Genomic DNA, 21,080 nt, shown 5'->3' with positions numbered 1-21,080 from the left:
GTTAGATGAGTGAAGCAAATGGACATAAAATTAGATGGGGCTTGAAATGAATCTGTATCACCCAGCTTTTGCTGCATAACTCGAAAGGTCAAAGGTTTAAAACAACAACCATATATTTAGCTGTTGGAACTGTGGGTCAGCTGAGGTATTTTTCTGGTCTGGCATGCCTGCCTTAGATGATTTCTGCTAGATTTTTTTATGGATCTCTGGTGGGCTCACAGGTCAGCTAGATGATCTAGGATAGCCTCATTTACATGTGTAATGGTAGGTAGATTGTTGAGGTAGAGACAACTGGGCCACATGCCTGTAATCATTCACCAGGCTAGCCAGGCTTCTTCACATGGTGCCAGTCACAGGGTTTCAAAAGCAGCAAGAGAAGGCAAGCCACAGTGCACAAAGAATTTTCAAGCTTCTGCTAGCATTGTACTTGCTAATGTTGCACTGGCCAAAACAAGTCACATGGGCAAGCCCAGATCCAAAGAGTAGAGATCAAGACTACTCTTCTTATTTATATATGTATGTATGTATTTATATTAATATTTATTTGAGTCTAGTTGACACACCATGTCACATTGGCTTCAGGTATACAGCTTAATGATTTGACAAGTTTATACATTCTGCTGTGTTCACCATAAGTATAGCTACTATCTGTCCTGTTATACATCCCTATCTCAGTACCATTGACTATATTCCTTATGCTCTGCCTTTTATTCCCATGACTTACTCATTCAATAACTGGAGGCCTATATTTCCCTCTCCACCCATTTTGCCCAGCCCTCCATTTCCCTCCCCTCTGGCAACTATCAGTTCATTCTCTGTATTTATAGTTCTTTTTTAAAAAAATTTTAATGTTTATTTATTTTTGAGAGAGAGAGAGACAGTGTGAGCAGGGGAGGGACAGAGAGAGGGAAACACAGAATTCAAAGTGGGCTCCAGGCTCTGAGCCATCAGCACAGAACCCAACGCGGGGTTGAACTCATGAACCATAAGATGTCGGACACTTAACTGAGTGAGCCACCCAGGCACCCCTGTATTTATAATTCTGATGCTGCTCTTTTTTTGTTTATTCATTTCTTAGATTTGCCTTTCTGAGTCTCACTTATTTCACTTAGCATAATACCCTCTAGGTCCATGCATGTCTCATATGGGATGACCTCATCATTTTTATGGCTGTGTGTGTGTGTGTGTGTGTGTACCATTCATCTATTCATTTATTGATGGACACTGTTCTTTATGGGAGGCGCTACAGTGTCACATTGAAAATAGGCATGCAGGGGCGCCTGGGTGGCGCAGTCGGTTAAGCATCCGACTTCAGCCAGGTCACGATCTCGCGGTCCGTGAGTTCGAGCCCCGCGTCAGGCTCTGGGCTGATGGCTCAGAGCCTGGAGCCTGTTTCCGATTCTGTGTCTCCCTCTCTCTCTGCCCCTCCCCCGTTCATGCTCTGTCTCTCTCTGTCCCAAAAATAAATAAATGTTGAAAAAAAAATTAAAAAAAAAATAAAAAATTTAAAAAAAATTTAAAAAAAAAAAGAAAATAGGCATGCATTCAGCGGTAAGACAAATTTGTGGCTATATTGTCAATGTATCACAGTTTGGAAAAGGTTTAAATTAATTGCAATAAAGAATTTGATAGGTCATCATAAAAGATGAATTAAAAGATGGATGAGCAGCAATGAAGGCATCATTCAGTTTAGATAGCATAGCTTTGTACTACATTCAATTTATTAATGCTGAGCACCAGAGCAGAGGCTGCCAAAAAAAGCCAGTATCAGTAATATAAATTATCTAGGCATGAAGATTGGTGTGATAGTTGGACAACAAAAAAATCAAAGAAATAAGTGCTTCTACTTTTTTTTGTGATTAGGTTTCAATTAAAGTTGATCTTAAGTTTCAAGTTTGATAAAACAGTAAAACCAGAGGATTAAGGGCACTGTATTGAGAGGGGAGCTAAAAATTAACTATATGAAATTTAATTAAGGAAACCATAAAATATTAATCTTTAGCCCATAAAATCAACTTATTACATAGGCACAGAATGGGAATGTATCTTAAAAGCAGCATGAATGAGACTTATAACCTTGAGTTGACCATAAAATCCAGGGTCAATAGTGTGCGATTCAAATGCATACTTTTCCCCACCGTGGAGAAAAGAAATTTACTTTTAACTTAAGGTAGATTCTTAGAGTACACAGAATGAGAATGCCCATGATCCAGCTGTGTTTTGTGCAGATCAGATTGTGTATAGAATACTATCGTTCATTCTAGGTACCATGTAAGGTTTTATTGAAGCAAGTTCAGAAAAGAATAATCCTATAGTTCAAATGTCTTAAGTTTTTTTTTTTTAGATCTTTCATTCAAAACAGCCTTGTTCTTACTAATTTATCCTATAATAAATCAATTTGACCTTATAAAAGAAATTCTTACATAGGAAACACTCCTTTTATCTCTTTTATATGTGAGAATTACCTAAAGACTTCATTTGGAAGAAGTGGTTCTGCTGCTAGAATTTATTTTCAAAGATAATGTTAAAGGAGTTGAATTAGACCCATTATCGTTTCTTCCAGCCCTTTAGTTAACTTTGCACACATACATATACACATATAATTGGATATATTTTATATATATTTGGAGCTGTGTGTGTGTGTGTGTGTGTGTGTGTGTGTGTGTGTAGTTTGTACATACTGCTCCCTTTACCTCACCATCTCTTCTCTCAGTTGTCTCTCTGTCTGGTTTCCTAACTTCATTTGTGTTTTTGTTCAGATGTAATTTTATCTAAGAGGTCTTCCTTGACCCTCTCTACCCTTTTACTCAGTTCCATTTTTCTTATTAGCACTTACCAATACCTGAGATATATTTTGCCTGTTTCCTCAGTAAAATATTAGGTCCATGATGGCAGGGCCCTTATCTGTTCTTTTATTAAGTGCTTGGCACTTAATAAACACTAAATAGATATTTGTTGAATAAGGGAACAAATTAATCTGGCTTGGTTCCCTGATGATGAATCACACCAATGATTGTGGTATCACCTCTAACTACAGTAAAATGTCATGAATTTGAATTAATAGGGGGAAAGGAATAAAAATGATTTTTCAAACATATCTTAAATCTGAATTATTGAAAAATCTTTTATTTTTTAAAATTTTTTCTAAGGAGGATTTATTGGGTGCCTGGGTAGCTCAGTTGGTTAAGTGTTGCACTTCAGCTCAGGTCATGATCTTATGGTCTGTGAGTTCAAGCCCCACATCAGGCTCTGTGCCAACAGCTCAGAGCCTGGAGCCTGTTTTGGATTCTGTGTCTCCCTCTCTCTCTGCCCACTCACACTCTGTCTCTGTCTCTCAAAAATGAATAAATGTTTTTAAAAATTTTTTTAATGAGGATTTATTTTTTAAGGTTATTTAAGTTTATTTATTTATTTTGAGAGAGAGCACAAGCAGGTGAAGGGCAGAGAGAAGGAGAGACAGAATCCCAAATAGGCTCCATGCCATCAGCACAGAGCCAGATGTAAGGCTTGAACTCACAAACAGTGAGATCATAACCCAAGCTGAGATCAAGAGTTAGATGCTTAACTGATTGAGCCACCCAAGTGTCCCTATTTTTTTAAATTTTTAAAAAATGTTTATTTATTTTTGAGAGAAAGAGAGAACAGAGGAGGGGCAGAGAGAGAGATAGAGGATCTAAAGCTAGCTCTGTGTTGAAGTCTGATGCTGGCCTTGAACCCATGAGTTGCAAAATCATGTCCTGAGCCAAAGTCAGTTGCTTAACCAACTTAGCCACCCAGACACCCCAAAAAATCTTTTAAATATGGCAATGTATGCATCTTACATAGTTTTAAATAAGTTTCCACTGTTGGACCTCAAGATACTGCCTCTAAAACTTATAAGACCAGGAGCACCTGGGTGGCTCAGTTGGTTGAGTGTCCAACTCTCGATTTTGGCTGAGGTCACACAGTTCGTGGGTTTGAGCCCAGAGTTGGGCTCCACACTGACACCACAGAGCCTGCTTGGGATTCTCAGTCTGTCCCTCTGTCTCTACCCCTGCCCCGTTCATGCTTGTTCGCTCTCTCACTCTATTTCTCTCTCTCTCTCTCTCTCAAAAGTAAATAAACATTAAAAAAAAAAAAATCTTACAAGACCAGGGCTATATTGCTATTTTTCCCCCTCACCTACCCCCCTACCACCAAGAAGAGCTGTGTGGCAACCAGATACCTTTATTATAAATGTTTCCTTAGTTAAATTTGTATGTTTAAGGTTCGTTGTACCACCCAAAGGAGTCTACCAATTCAATAAAATCCCTTTCAAAATTCCAATGACATTTTTCAAAGAAATAGAACAAATAATTCTAAAATTTGGATGGAACCACACAAAAATACAGAATAGCCAAAACAAACTTGAGGGAGGACAAAGCAGAGGCATCACGCCCCCTGATTTCAAACTATAGTACAAAGTTATAGCAATGAAGACATAATGGTATTTGGCTTAAAAATAGACACATAGATCAGTGGACCAGAAATAAACCCATGCATGTGTGCTCAACTAATTTGCAACAAAGGAGCCAAGAATATACAATGGGGAAAGGACAGTCTTCAATAAATGGTGCTGGGAAAACTGTATAGTCACATACAAAAGAATGCAAGTGGGCCATTATCCTACAGCAAACATGAAAATAAACTCAAAATGGACTAAAGACTTGAGCATAAGACCTGGAGCCATAAAACTCATAGAAGAAATCATAGGCAGTAAACTGTGTATTTATATTTCAGTTAAAATGTGATCTTTAAGGTAGCGGTAAATCTTAAGTCATTGCTTCTTTCCTGTCCCCGTGTAGGTGTGGCTGTATTGGAAGGTCCCATGTATGCAGTAGGAGGACATGATGGCTGGAGCTATCTGAATACAGTGGAAAGATGGGACCCTCAGGCTCGCCAGTGGAATTTTGTTGCCACTATGTCCACCCCCAGAAGCACAGTAGGTGTGGCTGTACTAAGTGGAAAGTAAGGAAATATTTAAAATTCCATTTAAAACACAATAAACCAAATTTATTGAGCTACATCATTTTTATGTATAAAAATACATTTTATGTATAAAAAAATACATTTTTATGAATAAAAATATTCGTAAATAAATCACAAAAGAGAAATACTTTCTTTGAGTGATGCAAACTGTTAAATCTTTTTTTATTACGTTTCTTTATTTTTGAGAGGCAGAGAGAGACAGAACATGAGTGGGAGAGGATCAGAGAGAAAGGGAGACACAGAATCCAAAGCAGGCTCCAGGCTCTGAGCTGTCAGCCCAGAGCCTGACGGGGAGCTCGAACCCACGAACCATGAGATCATGACCTGAGCTGAAGCCAGACACTCAACCAACTGAGCCACCCAGGCACCCCCCCCTTTTTTTTTTTACTGTTTATTTATTTTGAGAGAGCGAAAGGAGAGAGCAGGAGCAGGGGAGGGCAGAGAGAGAGGGAGACACAGAATCTGAAGCAGACTCCAGGCTCTGAGCTGTCAGCACAGAGCCCGACGCGGGGCTCAAACTCATGAACCTCGAGATCATGACCTTAGCCAAAATTGGATGCTTAACCGACTGAGCCACCCAGACGCCCCTAGTGATGCAAACTTTTAAAATAGTCTCGGGGCTCCTGGGTGGCTCAGTCGGTTAAGCCTCTGACTTCAGGTCATGATTTCACAGTTTGTGGGTTTGAGCCCCATGTCAGGCTCTGTGCTGACAGCTCAGAGCCTGGAGCCTGCTTTGGTTTCTGTGTCTCCCTCTCTTTCTGCTCCTCTCCCATTCGTGCCTTCTCTCTCTCTCTCTCTCTCTCTCTCTCTCTCTCTCTCAAAAATAAATAAAAATAATTTTTTTAAATAGTCTCTTTTTATCATAGTTCTAAATATAAATAACTTAACAGTGTTAGGCTTTCGTTTTATTTTATTTTTTTTTTTTAATTTTTTTTTTCAACGTTTATTTATTTTTGGGACAGAGAGAGACAGAGCATGAATGGGGGAGGGGCAGAGAGAGAGAGGGAGACACAGAATCGGAAACAGGCTCCAGGCCCTGAGCCATCAGCCCAGAGCCCGACGTGGGGCTCGAACTCCCGGACCGTGAGATCGTGACCTGGCTGAAGTCGGACGCTTAACTGACTGCGCCACCCAGGCGCCCCTAGGCTTTCATTTTAATGTACAGATATTGTAAATTTCAAATTATTTTACATGAAGAAACTTTATATAAATATTCAATATAGTAAAAATCTGGTAGTTTGTATAGCTTTAAAAGTATATAGTGTTTTAAATTAGTTTTATTTTTGAGACAGCACAAGTGGGAAGGGACAGAGAAAGAGAGGAGACAGAGGATCTGAAGCGGGCTCTGCAATAAAAGCAGTGAGCCTGATGTGGGCCTTGAACTCATGAACTGTGAGACGCTCAACTGACTGAGCCACCCAAGTGCCCCAAAATTATGTAGTGTTTTAAGCACAGTATAGGCCCTCTCAGTGTTTTTCTAAATAATTCCTTCCATCTCTTCTACTGACTTATCTTTATTTTTACTTCTTTCTTATCATGGTAAAACTGCTGAAAACTGAAATGGATTTAGAAAGGTGTAGTCTTGGCTCTAGTCTGCTCTCACTAGAGTAAACAGATTTGGACAGCCATCACAAATAGCTCTTGGTAACTCAGAGACTAAATACATATCAAAGACCTTTCTTCCATAAAATGAAGCTCTCTATGGTTATTAAATAAAAGTTGTTTGTTGCATACCTTTACTCATTTAAAATGCTTTATCATCACTTCCATAAAGGGGAAGGAATCAAAGTTAAAATATAGAAACCAAGAATTATTTGTAGAATTGTGTTACTGATCGATTGGCAAAACAAAAATGAGAAAATATTAGTAAAATGTTTATAATTTATGACCTAAGTGTCGTAGACTCTTAAGTCTAAAGTTCTTTCTTGTCTAGCAAGAAAGCGGGACACGGAATTGAAATGCAACAGATGGCTAATGTCCAGGAAAAGACCAGAGCCCTGAATAAGGGTCCTTGCCCCATATTTATTAAGATCAGAAGGCTTACAAACGTGATGGGCATCCACAAAGAGACAATGCATCGGTGAACATTAACTCATGAGCATGAGGGAAAGGGGGTTTAGAAGATATACGGTGTTTGTGGTTTGGGTCAATAGAAGAATCCTGGCATAGGGCAGATGGGCAGATGGTTGTTAATGGCAGACAGGAGGTGCCAGTTATCTGTTGATCTTAGCTGCCTAGGGGATAAGGCAGATAAGTCAAACAACCTCAGGGTTAATGAGGCACCTTTTCTTTTGCTAATCAGCTCTGCTCTGGGCAGCTTCACCTGCAGTTCAGAGGTCCATAGCTCTATTTACCTGTTTACCTAACTTGGTCCTTCCCTCCTGTAAAAGCAGCTTTCTGCCATAGTACTAAATTGAGGGGCGGTGGGGTGGGGGGTTCACCTGAATGCCTAATCTTGCTTACCTCATATACCCATGTATTGGGGGCCTTTGCCTCCCTCTCTATTCTGGGACCTTTGCCCCTTCCTCTCTATTCTGGGGGCCTAGGCCCCTCCCTACTTTATTCTGGGAGTCTTACCTTGTTTACCCAAGCTTGGGTGAGAGCACCCTATGCCTTTGTAATTCTTTATGCCTCATTAACCCGTTGGTGCAAGCCCAGGGAATTCCTAAACTTATTCCCCACACCTAAGGTCTTCTTTCCTCAGGACGTGTTAGTTATGTCCTACTTTTTAAAATGTATGTGATCTCCACACTAAAGAAAGAACTTCAGAATATATCCTTCCTAATTCTTTGGTAGCAGAGTTAGCCACCAAAGAATCTAGTGAATGAGAAAAAAGAGAAAACTAACAGTATCTTTTCAGTTTTGACCCCTCAGTTAAAACTTTTGGGAGGGATGCTTGGGTGTCTCAGTCAGTTAAGTGTCTGACTTCGGCTCAGGTCATGATCTCACGGCTGATGGGTTCGATGTGCTGACAGCTCAGAGCCTGGAGCCTGCTTCAGATTCTTTATCTCCCTCTCTCTCTCTGCTCCTTCCCCACTCACACTCTGTCTCTCCGTCTTTTAAAAAATAAAGAAACGTTAAAAAAAAATTTTTTTTAACTTCTGGGATTATTTCATTGAACTAATTCTTGTTCACTGACATTTTTCTTAGCCCTTATTTCTGGCTAGAAATATTTCTTTCTGACAGTACAAAAGAAAAACGACTTTACCTAAAATCTTATTCCTAGACCTACAGCAGCTTTGACTCCTAGACAGAGATATCTTTCTTGCCCCTGTCCACCCCTCTCTACCTCTCTCTCCTCTACCCATGCATATTACACCCCAGCAAAACTAACTTATTTGTGAAAAATGTATTTTGTTTCACACTCACATTGTCTTTTGACCCATCCCATCTGTCTTAGAGTGTTGTTTCCCTGGTTTCATACCTGGCAAATTCAGCATCCTTGAAACGTACTCAACTGTCATCTCTGGAAAACTGTCCCCACTTTCCACTTCCATCTTCTCAGTGCCCCTCACCATATTAATTGTCCATTCTAGCCTCTGCATTTTTACTGTGCATAATATGTGTATGATTGTATCATAGCAGGTACCAATCTATTGTTGTTGTTATTTACTCATCAGTCTCCTATAGTATATCATAGTCTTGAGTGACCTGGTCTAACTTTTTGTTCCTGACACCTAGCATGGTACCTGGAACATAACCTGAAGTGTGTGACCTTATTGAAGAATGTTCTGGTACCACTTAGATGACATGGTACTTTAATCACAGCTAATCTATCAACTAACATTTTTCTAAGCATGCTTTAAAACAAAGTAGCAATATTTTATTTTTTTTAATATATGAAATTTATTGTCAAATTGGTTTCCATACAACACCCAGTGCTCATCCCAAAAGATGCCCTCTTCAATGCCCATCACCTACCCTTCCCTTCCTCCCACCCCTCCATCAACCCTCAGTTCTCAGTTTTTAAGAGTCTCTTATGCTTTTGGCTCTCTCCCACTCTAACCTCATTTTTTTTTTCCTTCCCCTCCCCCATGGGTTTTTGTTAAGTTTCTCAGGATCCACATAAGAGTGAAAACATATGGTATCTGTCTTTCTCTGTATGGCTTATTTCACTTAGCATCACACTCTCCAGTTCCATCCACGTTGCTAAAGTAGCAATATTTTAAAAGATTTTGTTGGTTTCCATTGTTTAAGTTTCTTTGTTTATTTTGAGAGAGAAGGTGGGGGGAGGCAGAGAGAGAGGGAGAGAGATAATCCCAAGCAGGCTCTGCACTGACAGCAGGGGCTCAAACCCACAAACTGTAAGTTCATGACTTGATCTGAAATCAAGGCGGAGGCTTAACTGACTGAGCCTCCCAGGTGCCCCTGTTCTCCATTTTTAGGTACATATCCAGAATCTGGAAAAAATAGAAATCGTGTTGTTTTTTTAAAAAGATTGAAAAAAATTATGCATCTTTTCTCACCAGTCCTTGTGATTTAGAACAAATCATTTCCCTGTGCCTCGGTTTTTTTATCTACATAATGAAAAGCCTAAATTAATTACTATTTTTGTTATTTTGAACTTAATTTTACAATGCTTCCTGATGCAAAATATAATTGTTTCTTAAATGTATATATATGTGCATTATATGCACATGATGTATATATATATATATATATATATATATATATATGTATGTATGTATATATATATATAATTGTTTCTTTCTTTAGAAAAGAACTGTTTGAATGTTTTTTTATGAGTTGTATCCTGTCAGTATATCTTGAAAATGTCAAAAGTTAAAATTTCACTTTCTACCATGTTTGAGAGAAAAAAAAGCTTTATTTAGAATTCTAATTGCTCAGGCTACTTTTAAGCCACTGACTGGCAAATATTTTTTGGTAGTAGAATCTCTCTTTCAAATGAAACCTTATAAAAATCTCAATACTTAAGGCAAATTGAAGTTTAAGCCTATAACATATATTTATTATAACAATCAATGTAGAAGAACAACTCTGTTTTTAAAAACACCCAGATTATTTCTATGTTTGGTTTTTGTTGTTGTTCAGTATAAGAAAATCCTCATTCACAGATCAGTAGCTGAAAATGATAACAGTTATTTTAGCTAATAGAGCAATTTAATTGGAATCTCTGGAAACTTCAGTTAAACTGTATTGTAGATTAAAAGTAGTAGAATTTTTTTTCTGTTAAATCTCAGTATCCACCAGCCCGTTGCATTCTTGATCCTAATTTTAAAAGTCAGAAAAGACTAAGTCTTATTTTGAAGCATATAGTACAATACAATTGGGCACAATTTCATAATTTGACATAATGTTTATACTGTAATAGATACTGTCATTGGAAAGAAAGATGAGTTGTGAATCTTTCATGGCCTTTAATTGAGCCAAGTGACATTTTTGAAAATTATTAAAACTTAAATTTCAAATGCACTGTTTTTGGGACCTCCTCAAGTCCTCCACAGAATTCTGTTCTTAGAAAACAATTTGAGGGGCGCCTGGGTGGCGCAGTCGGTTAAGCGTCCGACTTCAGCCAGGTCACGATCTCGCGGTCCGTGAGTTCGAGCCCCGCGTCAGGCTCTGGGCTGATGGCTCAGAGCCTGGAGCCTGTTTCCGATTCTGTGTCTCCCTGTCTCTCTGCCCCTCCCCCGTTCATGCTCTGTCTCTCTCTGTCCCAAAAATAAATAAACGTTGAAAAAAAAAAATTTAAAAAAAAAAAAAAAAAAAAAGAAAACAATTTGAAAGCCATTGCTTGAGATCATGTTTCTTCAGAAAGTATTATTGGTACATTTTAGCCCTTAACATTAACTGAGTGTAAACATTGTTTGGACACTTAAGATCTAAAAATGCTATTTTCCTCAGTTCGTTAAGTGTCCACCTCTTGATTTCAGCTCAGGTCAATATCTTGGTGGCTTGTGACATGGAGCTCCACATCAGTTTCTGCACAGACAGCCCAGAGCCTGCTTGGGATTCTCTCTTTCCCTGTCTCTCTGCCCCTCCCCTGCTTGCACTCACTCATGCAATCTCTCTCTCTCTCTCAAAATAAATGTTTAAAACTATTTTTTAAATAAAAATGCTATTTTCTAAAAGAATACAAATAGAGATAGAATTTATTTTTCCCCTTAAACACTTAAACCATTGTAAGGCACTATTCAAAGTATATTAAATTTGATCACCAATAATCCTTTGAGACAGGGTTTAGAGATGTTTTGGATGATGAAATTCAGGCAGGTGGAGGTTAAATAACTTGTCCACAGTCAGAGCTAGTAAGTGTTAGAACCAAGCTTCAAATCCAGAGTCTGGCTCCAGAGTCCATCTCTTAATCCCTATACTACACCACTTTTCATAGTCAAGACCCATGAGTTCACTGTGAAGAGGGGGTGGTGCCTTGAATTCTGTTGTTGTGTTTCTGTGTGTGTGTACATGGCTTTTTAAATTTTTTTTAACATTTATTATTGAGAGACAGAGAGAGACAGAGCATGAGCGTGGGAGGGGCAGAGAGAGGGGCAGACACCAAATCAGAAGCAGGCTCCAGGCTCTAAGCTGTCAGCACAGAGCCTGATGTGGGACTCAAAGTCACAAACCGCGAGATCATTACCTGAGCCGAAGTTGGACACTTAAAGGACTGAGCCACCCAGGTGCCCCTGTACATGGTTTTTTTAATTATGAATAGTTTCTAATTGTTGGTGTCCTCTAATATTCTGTGATCCCATATTCAGACAAATATGCTACAAGTATTAGTTAAAAATAAGAATAGTTTAACATTAAGAATGATAACACAAGAAAGTAGTTTTTAAGAGATAAATTTTTTAACAAAGTTTCAAATAAATTTCACTTTCCATACTATTCATATAAAGTTTAGATAGAATAAGATATCGCTACAGCCACATGTTGCTATTTAAGATATGATCATCTTCTCAGTTAAGAACCAGTTTGAATCAATGATCATTGGGGAAATACAAATAAAAACTACAATGAGGTATCATCTCAAGCCTGTCAGAATGGCTAAAATTAATAACACAGGAAACAACAGATGTTGGCAAAGATGCAGAGAAAAGAGAACCCTCTTTCACTGTTGGTGGGAATGCAAACTGGTGCAGCCAATCTGGAAAACAGTATGGAGGTTCCTCAGAAAGTTAAAAACAGAACTACCCTATGATCCAACAATTGTACTACTAGATATTTACCCAAAGGATACAGGAATACTGATTCTAAGGGGTACATGCACCCCAATGTTTCTAGCAGCATTATCAACAGTAGCCAAATTATGGAAAGAGCCCAGATGTCCATCAACTGCTGAATGGGTAAAGAAGATGTGCACGTGCACACACACACACACACACGCACACACACACACACACACACACACACACACACACGAATATTACTCAGCCTTCAAAAAGAACAAAATCTTGTCATTTGCAATGACATGCATGGAGCTGGAGAGTATTATGCTAAGCGAAATAAATCAGAGAAAGACAAATCAGTCAGATTTCACTGGTGTGGAATTTAAGAAACAAAATAGACGAACATAGTGGGGAGAAAAAGAGGCAAACCTTGAAACAGCTTCTTAACTGTAGAGAACAAACTGAGGATTGCTGAGCAGGAGGGTAGAGGGGTTAAATGGCTGATGGGTACTAAGGAGGGCATTTGCTGTGACGAGCACTGGATGTTGTATGTAAGTGATGAAACACTAAATTCTATACCTGAAACTAATATTACACTATATGTTAACTGACTAGAATTTAACGAAAAATTTGAAGATAAAAAAAAAAAGAACCAGTTTAAGTGGCATGGTGTACTTTACATTATGAATTAAAATTTAACAAATGTCTTGGGGTGCCTGTGTGGCTCAGTCGGTTAAGCATTGACTCTTGGTTTTGGCTCGGGTCATGATCTCACGGTTCATGAGTTCAAACCCCACATTGAGGTCTGGGCTGACAGTGTGGAGCCTGCTTGATATTCTCTCTTTCTGCCCCTCCCACACATGCTCTCTCTCTCAAAATAAATAAATAAACAGTAAGAAAAAGTCTTTAAATACACACACACACACACACACACACACACACACACACATATACACCTCAGTATAATAACTTAGAGTTTTAATTGGCAGACATTTGGTATAGTTCAAATATTATTTCTTGAGGTAAGAAAAATAGTTAAATATTAACTGAGGCATCTGTAAATTCAAAATGTGAGGACTTTTATATAAGCAATGAACTGATTTTTTTTACTCTTTTGAAAAAAAGATTAGGAAAATATCTATAAAGAGCTTCCCAAGTGAATAGTAAGTACAAGAAGATTTTGTGCTTAATAAAAATATTCAAATGCTCAAATATTTAAAATATTATATATATATTTTAAGTTCAGAGTAAAAGACTTTTAAATTAATGAAATATATTGACTGATAATTAAAATTTATCTACTAGGCAGCACTTAGGACATTAACATACCATATTCATTTTCAATAACTTACAGTATTCTCTGCAGTAATTTGAATTAATGAAGGATACTGTTCACATGTAATAAATATTAATTTATATACCACTGTTTCAAGCAATCCTTTTATCCTCCTATTTCACTATTACAAGAGCATCCCAGGCGACTGCTCACCATACAACTGCTCGTTATTATAACTGCCCTGGTTCTGCTGCTGACCCTGTATTAGCCTCTTAATCTTCATGAGCCTGTTTCTTCACCCATGAAACAGGAATATAAATGGTTTCTCATAGCATCATTGATATGATTAAATTAATACAGGTAAAATGTCTAGCCTGTGGGTAGGTGCAGAGAAGGTTCGTTTCGTTTCGTTTCGTTCGTTTCGTTTAAGAAATAAGTCATGGTGTATTTATACACCACATTTCATTTATTCTAAGACACATCTTGTACCTCTAAATTGTAATGCATTGTAAAATCCATGGTGACCTGCCAAACAGATGGCAGCTGTGAAATAGTGGTCATTTTCATGTCACTTTCTCTTTTTTTAATGTTTATTCATTTTGAGAGAGAGAAAGAGAGTGCACATGCAAGCAGAGGAGGGGCAGAGAGAGAGAGAATCCCAAGCAGGCTCCATGCTATCAGTTCAGAGCCTGACATGGGGCTCGAACCCATGAATCTTGAGATCACAACCTGAGCCAGAACCAAGAGTCAGATGCTTAACCAACTGAGCCACCCAGGCACCCCTCTTCTATTTTATGCAGGATGATATCTATATATATAGATATGTATCTATCTATCTACGTATCTATATACATGATGTATGTATGTATATATAGTGTATGTGTGTGTGTGTATATATATATATACACACACATGTTATACACATATGTCATATAATGGTAGCATATCTTCTTTCTTGATGGCACATAAATTGACAGTTTGTCTTATAATCTGTAGCATCTTAAATTCAATGAAATGCCATAAGAATAACCTCTGTGTCTTAATCATAATGATGGCACTGTTTTTTACAGACTTTATGCAGTTGGTGGTCGTGATGGAAGTTCTTGCCTCAAATCAGTAGAATGTTTTGATCCTCATACTAATAAATGGACACTCTGTGCGCAAATGTCCAAAAGGAGAGGGGGAGTCGGAGTAACTACCTGGAATGGATTGCTGTATGCTATTGGAGGACACGATGCTCCTGCATCCAACTTGACATCCAGACTCTCAGACTGTGTGGAAAGGTAATTTCCTGTGAAGGAAAAGTTTGTCTGACACTTGCAGACAAATTAATGACTCTTTAGTGAACATCTACCATATGCGAAGCAGTTCCTTCAGAGCTTTGTAAACGTTGAGTTGCCTGTCTGTCAGTCTGTCTCCTAATGCCTACTCAGATTCTTCTCTCATCGTATTACTGCCTACTGAAAATGTACCTTAGATGGGAATGCAAACTGGTGCAGCCTCTCTGGAAAACGGTGTGGAGGTTCCTCAAAAAATTAAAAATAGATCTACCCTATGACCCAGCAATAGCACTGCTAGGAATTTACCCAAGAGATACAGGAGTGCTGATGCATAGGGGCACTTGTACCCCAATGTTTATAGCAGCACTTTCAACAATAGCCAAATTATGGAAAGAGCCTAAATGTCCATCAACTGACGAATGGATAAAGAAATTGTTGTTTATATATACAATGAAATACTACTTGGCAATGAGAAAGAATGAAATATGGCCTTTTGTAGCAATGTGGATGGAACTGGAGAGTGTTATGCTAAATGAAATAAGTCATACAGAGAAAGACAGATACCATATGTTTTCACTCTTATGTGGATCTGGAGAAACTTAACAGAAGACCATGGGGGAGGGGAAGGGGGAAAAAAAAGTTAGAGAGGGAGGGAGGCAAACCATAAGAGACTCTTAAAAACTAAGAATAAACTGAGGGTTGATGGGGGGGTGGGAGGGAAGGGAGGGTGGGTGATGGGCATTGAGGAGGGCACCTGTTGGGATGAGCACTGGGTGTTGTATGGAAAGCAATTTGACAATAAATTTCATATTAAAAAAAAAAAGAAAACGTACCTTAGAATTGATTATACAATTTATTAATTGAGTCAAATGACAAACATTTCTTATGTACATATTTTGTACTGGACACTGTACCTGACAAGAAAAGAAAAGGAGGTTGATGAATTTCAGAGAGAAGGAATAGGGGCTGGAGGCTAAATAAGAAGTAAAAAGGAGGGGAACATTACTAACACATTTTCATATAAAATGAAATAACATGAAATAATAACAGACTAAAAGGCTATAAACAAGTCATCCAAACTGGCCTCATGAAACTCAAGTATGGGCCAGGTAAAGAGCCTAACATCAATGGATGATTTGGACAATAGTTCAGGCTCCCATCTGTTACTATTAGTCTAATTTAAGGAATGGAGAGAATTGAACAGATTTAGGAGGTAGAATCAAAGGGAACATTACAAACACTCCTAAGCAGAAAGGAATATGATTCATTCGGAAAGCTGAAAGGCAGACACTATGACTGGAGAACAAAGAATGAGGGAGACAGTGTCAGGAAAGGAGGCGGACTAGGGTGGAGGTAGGGGCAAATCACGTTGAGTCTTTAAGGCCTTATCAAAGAGTCTAGATTTTAATGAGCAACTGGAAGTTAGTGTGTGTGTGTGTGTGTGTGTATTATTTATACATGATTGGAAGAAGGATAAAAAGTGAAATGCAGGTTTGATGGCAATGAGTGCTTTCTGTGAAATAATACGGAAGGTTGGTTTGTTGTCTTTTGAGAAAGCAGGAGAGTTACACCTGCATTTCCCCTGTATTAGGGAAAGTAATCCAGACTATGCTTGTTGCATGTTACATTTCAGGAAAGGAATATGGAAGCCTTTGTATACTTTATACATTACAAGCTCACTGCAGTACCGCACCTGATGAAAAATTTTTCATTGATGCAAGAGGTATTACAAGCAGTATAGGTCATTGTAGCATGATGTATCTGCTCTTAGACAACTTTGGGCCGTTCTAGGTAATGTATTTCATGAAAGGAACAAGACGTTTCAAAAATGGACAGCTATAATGATTGAGTGTATAAGCCATCTTACACAGAGCTTCATGTATTGATTTCCTCAGATTTTCAGTGGACAATCAAAACACATAAAGCAGTTTCAGTATTTACTTTAGCTCTTTTGGATAGTTTAAGTGTCATGGATTTACTAAATGAAGCTATAATACTGTAAGTTAAAAGTTTTCAGGGAAATACTGATTTTTTCTAAAAATATGTCCAAATGTACTTTAGATAGCAGTAATAAGACAAGGGGTAGGCTTAAAGAACTAAACTATTTTTATTTTTTTAATGAAAAAACTTTTAATGTTACACATGGAAAAAAAAGTAAATTGAATTAAAAACATGTTCTGAAATAGACATCTGGGTCCTCAGAATAAAAAGTGAAATATTTAGATCAAATACTAACTAAATTGTTAAGAGTCGTTACCACTTGACTCTGTAATTAAAGTTGGAATGAAAAAAGGCTAGCTATTGCTTTTTTACATATTTTCGTATTCTTTGAATTTTTGTTACAAGATTGTATTCCTTGCTAATAGGAAACAAGTGTAATAAATGAACCCATCTTTAAGATGACATTTATCAAATGCTTACTATGCATTCTTTCGTTTAATTTTCAATGCTATGTGGTGAGCAATATTTACCAGTAAAGAAACTATGATTTAAAGATTTTAAGTAAGTTTACAATACCACAGAGCTAATAATTGGAAGGATGAAGACTTAAGATTGTTCAGCCCAAGTCCAAAGCGTGTTCTCTAACCACTTTGCTATACTGCCTCTCCCAGGTGTTTCTGGATATGTAGGTATTCTCTTATGGAGGTGTAATTGTCATATTAGTCTCAGGTGTATAACAATGATTTGACATTTGTATATATTGAGAAATGATCACAATAAGCCTAGTTAACATCCATCACCATATATAGTTACAAATTTTTTTCTTGTGATGAGAACTTTTTACCCTTAGCAACTTTCAAATAGAAAGCACAGTATTATTAACTGTATCACCATGCTGTGCATTATATCCCCATGATTCATGTATTTTATAACTATAGAAATTTGTACCTTTTGATCCCCCTCCCTCATTTCACCCATTCCTCCCCCCCCCCACCTCATGCCCTACTTCTGGCACCCTATGAGTGCGAGGTTTTTTGTTTTGTTTTGTTTTAGGGTCCACATGTTAAGTGAGATAATAGGTATTTGTTTTCTCTGACTTATTTCACTTAGTATAATGCCCTCAAGGTTCATCCATGTGTTTGAAATAGTAAGATTTCATTCTTTTTTAGGGCCAAATAATATTACACTGTGTGTGTGTGTGTGTGTGTGTGTGTGTGTGTGTGTGTGTGTGTGTTCTAGATGTATTACATCTTTATCCATTCATCCATTGATGAACACTTAGGTTGTTTCCATGTCTTGGCTACTGTAAATAATGCTGCAGTGAACATGAGGGTGCATATATCTTTTCAAATTAGTGCTTTCCTTTTCTTTGGATAAAAACTTAGAAGTAGAATTACTGGATCATACGGTATTTCTATTTTAAATTTTTTGAGGACTCTCCATATTGTTTTCTATAGCAATTGCACTAACTTACATTCCCACCAACAGTACACAAGTGTTTTTCCCTTTCCTCCACATCCTCACATACACTGTTATTATCTTTTTTGCTAACAGCCATTGTAGTTTTGATTTACATTTTCCTGATGATTAGTGATGTTAAGCACCTTTCCATGTACCTATTGGCGATGTAGATGTCTTCTTTGGAAAAATGCCTATTCAGACCCTCTGCTCATTTTTAATTGGTTTATTTGGGTTTTTTGGTTATTGAGTTGTATGATTCTTTATATCTTCTAGATATTAACTTCTTATCAGATACATAATTTGGAAGCATTTTTTCCCATTCTATAGGTTGCCTTTTCATTTTGTTGATGGTTTCCTTTGCCATGCAGAAGGTTCTTAGTTTGATATGGTCATTTGTGTTTATTTTTACTTTTGTTGCCTTTGCTTTTTGGTGTCAAATCCAGAAAATCATTGCCAAGACCAATGTCAAGGATCTTCCCCCCATGTTTTCTTCTAGGAGTTTTATGGTATCAGGTCTTATATGCAAGGCTTTCATCCATAAACAATTTTTACATAAAAATGTGGTGAGGGCAATGTCAGCTCCAGTTCTAAAATTTTCTTTCAGATATGATCCCAAAACAGATATGTGGACTGCAGTGGCATCTATGAGCATCAGCAGAGATGCAGTAGGGGTCTGTTTACTTGGTGATAAATTATATGCTGTTGGAGGGTATGATGGACAGACTTACCTTAATACAGTGGAGGCTTATGATCCCCAGACAAATGAGTGGACCCAGGTATGGCATTTCATTTTTCATTATTACACTTCTCTGTTTTTATTAAAACAATTTGTTTGGTAAAACTGATTCTTTAAATTTTATCCAATATCAAAATATATAGCATAAGCATGATAAGGTCATCTCTGAATTAAATATATGAAAACAAGAAGGACTGTTTAATTTTATAACATAATTAAAATCCAAAATTATCTTTGAAGTAGAAGTTAATACTCAAGGAAATTATTAATAGTTTTGATCTGCCACCATTTGCTTGCTGGGAATTGATGAGATATTCTAGTATTGGTAAAGCAGATAGGACTACAGGAGAGCTATGGGAAAAAGAGAGGGAGATGGTGGAAAATAAGAAAAAAGATAGAAATCAGAAAAATTTGAACCAGTTATCCATACATGAGCAATAATTTTTAAATACTCAAGCTATTGATATCTGGAAGCAGATAAAATGTCTGGTCATCACCTAATAAAGATAGCAATCTTAAATTATATTAACAAGTCTTGACCTGGCAAGTTTATTAGCAGAATTCCAACCATGTCTATTTCTGGAGGGCTTCATACTTCTAAGAATGATCTTCTGAGATCCTTGTTTCCATCATTACCAAGAACAGAATTAGAAATTTTGTGACCCAATTTAGTACCTGGTACTGAAAGATGCTCAAATGTTTAATTGAGCCAAGGTTTTCCTACATACAAGGAGCAGTAGTAAGTACTGTCAAGAAAACAAAATTTAAAAGCATCACCACTGTCATACAACTTAGCTACTTAAATAGGTATGATCTGCATGTGTAAGGGGAGAACCCACAATGTAGAACAGTTGGTAGGGAAGTGTCCCATGGTATAGGTATTGTGTGGTATATGAAGTCAAAGAAAAAAATAAAATGGTTGTTGAGAGGGCTTTAGTGAGGAGAAGCTGGATTTAAGTTAAGCCTTAAATGAATTGATCCAATTCAAAAAGGTAGAAAGAAATGGGAAGCTGTGTGAAAAAACACAAAAGAAATGTCACTGAAGCAGAAATATGCAAGATAATTGAGGAAGGGTGGCTGGTTATATGGATCCATGCTTAGCAAGAGTAAGAGTTCCTATTAGAGAGCAAGGTTGGGGTCAGGATGGAGGTCTGTGAAGGCCATGGGTAAAGAGTTTGGTAGTGGGAAGCCAGTGGAGACTTTTAACCAGGAGAGTGATACAGAAATAGGAAGTTCATGTGGCAGTTGGGGACAGGAGCAGGGGAAGCGAAGGCTGGATAAAAATGAAACATCTAGAAGATTGCTTCACTTGTAAGGCTTGAGCTGTCAACTCTATAGATGGATTCAAGAGATATTACCAAGTCCTATCTATTCTTTCTTTTTACACTTACTGGGTTGGATTGAAGGTGAAGAAAACAGCAAATGAATGACCAGACAATGTCTTAGATAAGATAATGGAATAGAGCAATTTTTTTAAATTAAATGTTTATTTATTTATTTTGAGACAGATTACACACAATGTAAAAAGTAAAGAGAAAAATAAACTCAGGAGCTAGAGGGGCATACAATTTTCAAATAATGATGATGATAGAAAGTTAACATTTATTAAACACATTTTATGTACCAGGCTCTATTGGATGAGGAATCTGAGACACAGAGAGGTTAAATAGTTGACCCAAGTCACACAGCAAATAAATGGAGTTAGAATTTGAGCTGCAGGTCTTTTTCAAAATAGAGGTGAAAACAAGAGTAGAGATTCCAGATGCTAGAAGGAGAGAGTAACATTGAAGGGCACTTTACTGAAAGAAGGGCAGGAAGCAGAATTGAGAAAAAAGAGTTTTTAAATGAAAAAGACAGAAAAAGGGACTGAGCTTGTGACCTTGATCTTGTTTCTTAAATTTAAGTAGGATTATTTGGTAGAGGGAAGAAGAGATAATTTGAGGGCTTGAGTCAGAGCTACAGAAATTCATTAGAAATGAAATCAGTCTCCCACCATGGCAATATGAATGATAACGAAGGAGCCCAAAATGAGATGTAAAAATCTCTTTTTCTAAGATATATTTGATTTATGCTGTTAGACTAGTTATAAGGAAATCTATTGGCCAGTGTTTAAGACTTGTTATTGGGATGCCTGGGTGGCTCAGTCAGTTGAGCATCCACCTTCAGCTTAGGTCATGATCTCACTTGTGTATTCAAGCCCCGCGTCAGGCTCTGTGCTGACAGTTCAGGGCCTGGAGCCTGCCTCAGATTCT

The 21,080-nt window shown here is 37.6% G+C and overlaps 1 protein-coding gene across 9 annotated transcripts in view; it reads left to right on the top strand.

Annotated features, from left to right (window-relative positions):
- Positions 1-21,080, top strand: part of KLHL5 (kelch like family member 5) — a 99,699-nt gene that overhangs the window by 75,601 nt on the left and 3,018 nt on the right. For all 9 annotated transcript variants that reach the window (XM_086705222.1, XM_086705221.1, XM_086705219.1 and 6 more), the window contains 3 exons: positions 4,824-4,986; positions 14,481-14,693; positions 18,697-18,868. In XM_086705222.1, coding sequence (XP_086561348.1) covers positions 4,824-4,986; positions 14,481-14,693; positions 18,697-18,868 — 548 coding nt within the window. The remainder of the gene's footprint in view (positions 1-4,823; positions 4,987-14,480; positions 14,694-18,696; positions 18,869-21,080) is intronic.

Source organism: Puma concolor, chromosome B1 (assembly GCF_028749965.1).
Source record: "Puma concolor isolate L17-30 chromosome B1, mPumCon1.1.hap2, whole genome shotgun sequence".
In the NCBI taxonomy this organism is placed as follows: domain Eukaryota; kingdom Metazoa; phylum Chordata; class Mammalia; order Carnivora; family Felidae; genus Puma; species Puma concolor.
The sequence above is the reverse complement of the archived record's forward strand: the minus strand, read 5'-3'. Positions and strand labels throughout refer to the sequence as shown.